This window comes from Botrytis deweyae, assembly GCF_014898535.1.
Source record: "Botrytis deweyae strain B1 chromosome Unknown BDEW_037, whole genome shotgun sequence".
Classification (NCBI taxonomy): Eukaryota; Fungi; Ascomycota; class Leotiomycetes; order Helotiales; family Sclerotiniaceae; genus Botrytis; species Botrytis deweyae.
Genome location: NW_024066244.1, coordinates 102,134 through 106,645, shown reverse-complemented (window position 1 = coordinate 106,645; position 4,512 = coordinate 102,134). Strand labels below are relative to the sequence as shown.

General features: G+C 41.0%; 1 protein-coding gene across 1 annotated transcript; it reads right to left on the bottom strand.

Moving 5' to 3' along the window:
• Nucleotides 1-1,234, bottom strand: EAE98_010502 (uncharacterized protein; the record flags this gene model as incomplete). Its single annotated transcript, XM_038958123.1, has 6 exons — nucleotides 1-126; nucleotides 184-390; nucleotides 446-562; nucleotides 619-677; nucleotides 731-799; nucleotides 1,177-1,234. 6 exons carry the CDS (start codon nucleotides 1,232-1,234, stop codon nucleotides 1-3), a joined length of 636 nt encoding a protein of 211 aa, XP_038805483.1.
• Nucleotides 1,235-4,512: the final 3,278 nt, after the last annotated feature.

Genomic DNA, 4,512 nt, shown 5'->3' with positions numbered 1-4,512 from the left:
TTATTCTTGGCCGAAAGCCTTCTTTCTCAAGGGGCAGTCAAGCTTCTCGTGGCCCTCTTGCTTGCACTCGTAGCATCGACGAGCCTCAGAGGTCTCTTGGCTGCAGTCACGGGACAAGTGACCAACCTGAAGGGTTTGTTAGTATACTGTTTGGATGAGAGATGTATGTTGAAGAAAACTTACTTCACCACAGTTATAGCACTTTTGACCTTGGGTGCAGTCACGGGAAAGATGTCCGTAACCGCCACATGAGAAGCAGGTTTGGCTTCCTTGACGGGCACCACCACCGAATCCACCACCGTATCCACCTTGGTTACCTCCGTAACCTTGGTTTCCACCATAGCCACCAGCCTCTGGGCAGTTACGGGCGATGTGGCCGATCTTGGAGCACTGTAAAATAAACCCAGTTAGAAAGAGATTATGCAGCGAGAGTAATGAATCTTACCTTGTAGCATTGTTGTCCACCACCACCTCCGTATCCGCCACCGTATCCACCACCACGTCCAGCACCCTCAGTTGGTGGGTTGGAGCAGTCCTTGGAGATGTGTCCGGAAGTACCGCACTAAAGAGATTGTTAATAACCTCAATGAATCAATCTTTGAAAAACTCAAGACTTACTCTGTAGCAGACCTTCTCCTTTGGTCCCTCTGGGCAATCACGGCTCAAATGACCTGGGTCTGAAAGTATGTTAACACGATGTTAAATTATTGATCGTAGGGTAATATCTTACTGTCGCAGTTGTAGCACTTTGGTGGTCCACGGCTTGGGCATTCACGGGCTTGGTGACCTTCAGTTCCGCCTATAATTTTTGCAATCAGCTTGAATTCCAGAAAGCAATTACATGATCTTCGTATGGTATTCGTAAGATGTCCCGAAGATGCTGGGAGATGATTGACTTGAAGCAGAGTGTTGATTGTATTGTTTGTGGTGTAGAAGTATTGTTGCAGAGTTTTCGTTGGAAAGAATTGTGTCTTGATCCAATATTCCAAACTTCAACCACCAGTTTCCCAGCAGATGATGAAATTCAAATAGTATCTTGAGCAATGATTCATCCTCCGTAGTAATTCTTCTTGTTCTTCTAACAAGTTGATGGATTGCAAGGTCGAGTTTGTTGGAGAATGGACGTTTCGACTCAAGGAATGAAGGGTAAAGGTAAAGAATCTGATCCCAACTCACAGGTAAAGCATCCACGGTTTGGGGCACCGCCTTGTTGTTGAGCTCCGAAAGAATCCATTATGATTGGAGAGTTTGAGGTTTCTGTAATGAAGTGAGTACCTGGTTAGTATTTTCAATCTGTCAAGGTAAACAAGTGAAGCTTTGATGGGTTGATAGAGCAGAAAGTTTTGAAGGGATTTCAAGTTCGAAGTGGGTTGAAGTGGGGTTAACGAGGAGGATGGAAAAAAACAATGCGACGAGCAAGAACAACTTACAGATTTGTTGATAGAATTGATTGAGGTTGTCTTGAGGGAGATGAGAGGGAAGTTGAATTAACAAAGTCTCTTGTTGAAATATCTTGTTACGTTGAAGAGAATTTTCTTGTGACTGAGATGTTTCTTGAAAGAGGATGAAATGTTTTGTATGTAAAGGGTTTGGGGAAAGTACCGAATTCGAAATATATCCAAGCTCTTTACTTGATTCTCTCTTAGTCTGGTTTATTTTTTTCTAATTTTTCTAATTTTTTCTCGGTTGGAAGGTTTTTATTCTAATTGTGCGCAGATGTGGCGTTACTGAATCCCTAGGTATGTATGCTTTTCATGTATTTTTAATGGGGAATGTAGCAGATTGTCACCAAATAACAGGTCCGGCAAGATTCCCAGAGTTTTAGTAAAGTTTGGGGTGAAATGGATTTGAGCTAGATTCAACCAATCAGAATGAATCGAGGGAAGAGGGAAGAGGGAAGAGGGAAGAGGAAGAGAAAGAGGGGGCAAGGGCAAAGGCAGGGAGGGGTTATTATATATGTATATATGTATATATGTATATATGTATATATGTATATATGTATATATGTATATATGTATATATGTATATATGTATATATGTATATATGTATCTAGGTATATATGTATGGAATATGGAATTAATGAATAGGGCTTCCGATTTGTTTGATGAAGTTTCTACATACCTACCTAGGTAGAGACTTATTATTATTATGTACTCAATAGATGACAAGAATAGCGGTCAATGTTATTTACATTGTAGGTACATTTGCCTAGCACGTGCCTGGGTACTTTTCATGAGTTATCCAGAGTATTGGGTATGCAGCATGATCTACCTACCTACCTACCTACCTAGTAGTCATTTGTTAGTAGTATGTACTAAACATGTAGCCATGTAAATCATCACACCTACGGAGTTTCCTCCATTTCTTTGTTTTCAGTCTCTCTCCCTCTTCCCTTTCTCTCCCCCTCAACACTCACTTGCTCCTTTCCCCTCTAACCTCAATCATGTAAGCGTCCATTCACCATTTCATCTCGGCCCGGGGCTCTCGGAATAAACTTTCCCTCCCGTACGGATAAGCACCTAGCGAGCCTAGATACCGGTATCTACCTACTACATGGAATCACCATCCAAGAATTGGTTGTGTTTCCATCACAGCCCATTCAGATACATACATACATACATACATACATACAGTACTTTACCAACAGTACAACAACCTACACCGTTATTCAATATTGAAAACTTGCTTTCTAATGAGATTCATCAATTGGATCAGCATAATATCATGTATTGTAACATATCACTACTCCAGGTCTAACCATCTAACTTGTCGATTGGTCCAACTATCTAATGTCTATCTAATGCCTCCTCGAGTACAACCCATTGACATGTCTCGAATACAAATTATCGAAAATCAATTCTCCATATTACCTAGGCTCCGAGGTACATACTCAGATGGATGTTACCATACGAATATCTACCTACCTAGTATTTCACCATCATTCACTCTTGTTCCCCAGGTACAGATATACATACCTACCCATACATTGAAAAAAGGACCCTTGATCATCATGACGGGTAGATACATCTGGGGTTACGGATGACAACAGATGGTAATCTTTCACACAACCGGATTCTTTTGATAGGTTCCCCGAAACTTCGGTAATCCCATTCTTGATAACGACAATGGAGGGGGTTGCACATTGAATATACTTAGGTAGGACACGATGCAAGTGCTTGATAACCTTCTCGTTGCACATCATCAGATTTTCACGGAATGGGCGCCCGAGAGATGTGAGTGTAAAAGTAAGTGGGAGATTGTTTGATGGGATGTTCAATATATTGTCCGAAATCTTTGAATTTGGAGGTAAAACGGTGCTCAAGTGTTTTGGCGGGGCAGACGTATTACATTACCTGGTATCTCCTTTCACCAACAAGAGTAATAAGGGAGTGTTTCTTTGGACGGTGTCTCTCTGCATCCACTGGTTAAAGGGGTTCTCTCAAGGCCGGTATTGAGATGTGTTTTGATCAATATCGATATATGAAGAGTGTATGTACATGAGTAGGTATATATGTCTGCGTACATACAGATACTATTTGAATATGTCTATTCTCTTCCGTATCGATATACTAACCCTTCCAACCTTCGTGAGTTTACATTCATACGAAGTACTTCACTTCTCTTCTTACTCCACAAAATTCTCTCACTCATAGGAGTCAGTCATAGCACGATGTACGGAGCAGTAACATACCATACCCAACATACCGCCGCCCGGTAGATAGAAGGAAATTCTAATTCAATCTTCCGAACCAATCAAATCAAAGAATCAATACTAAGATCACGTTATGTTTTACTTTACTCACCCCTCGAAATCAATCTCTCCATTGATTTGTTCATGTTCATGTTTTGAATCTGACTGTATCAACAACCAGGATAACCTCCTCCCTTCATCTTGTTTTCCTGTCGAGTTTAAACAAAGTCAAGGGGACGCGAGGTTTGCCCCGGCGACGCGACTGTCAACATTAAAATATTACTGACAGATACCCTGAGACCTTGTGCCACATCATCTGATATTAAAGTATTTTATTTACGAAATACAGTACAAGTACAATCTCCAAGTTCTGATAAGCTTCAGTTCAACATTCATTTGCATCCCATAACATACTACCGTACCTATTGTCTTACTCCAAAACTAATACACCAATACACCTAAATTATCCCATATTGTTATTTTAAGAAAATATACCCAGGCAACTTCATCCAGGCGCATACAAAGGCCATCTTGACGCCGGGTATCCATCAGAAACCTAAAAAGCAAATAATTCCGCAATTCCTATGAACGACATCTAACGATAACAACAATGATAACCACGATACACTGATCAGTTTAACGTCCTTCCTTTTTCTCTTTCGATGATTCATAAAACCCGAGCCGCATTATCCATTGGGCATCTGTCTATTCAACCACAATCTACGATCCCCTCAACCAAACAATATCTCTCGCAGAAATAGCGGCTGTGAAAGGAGAGCTTCACAAAGAGGATAATCTGGACTATTGAACATCTGCAAAC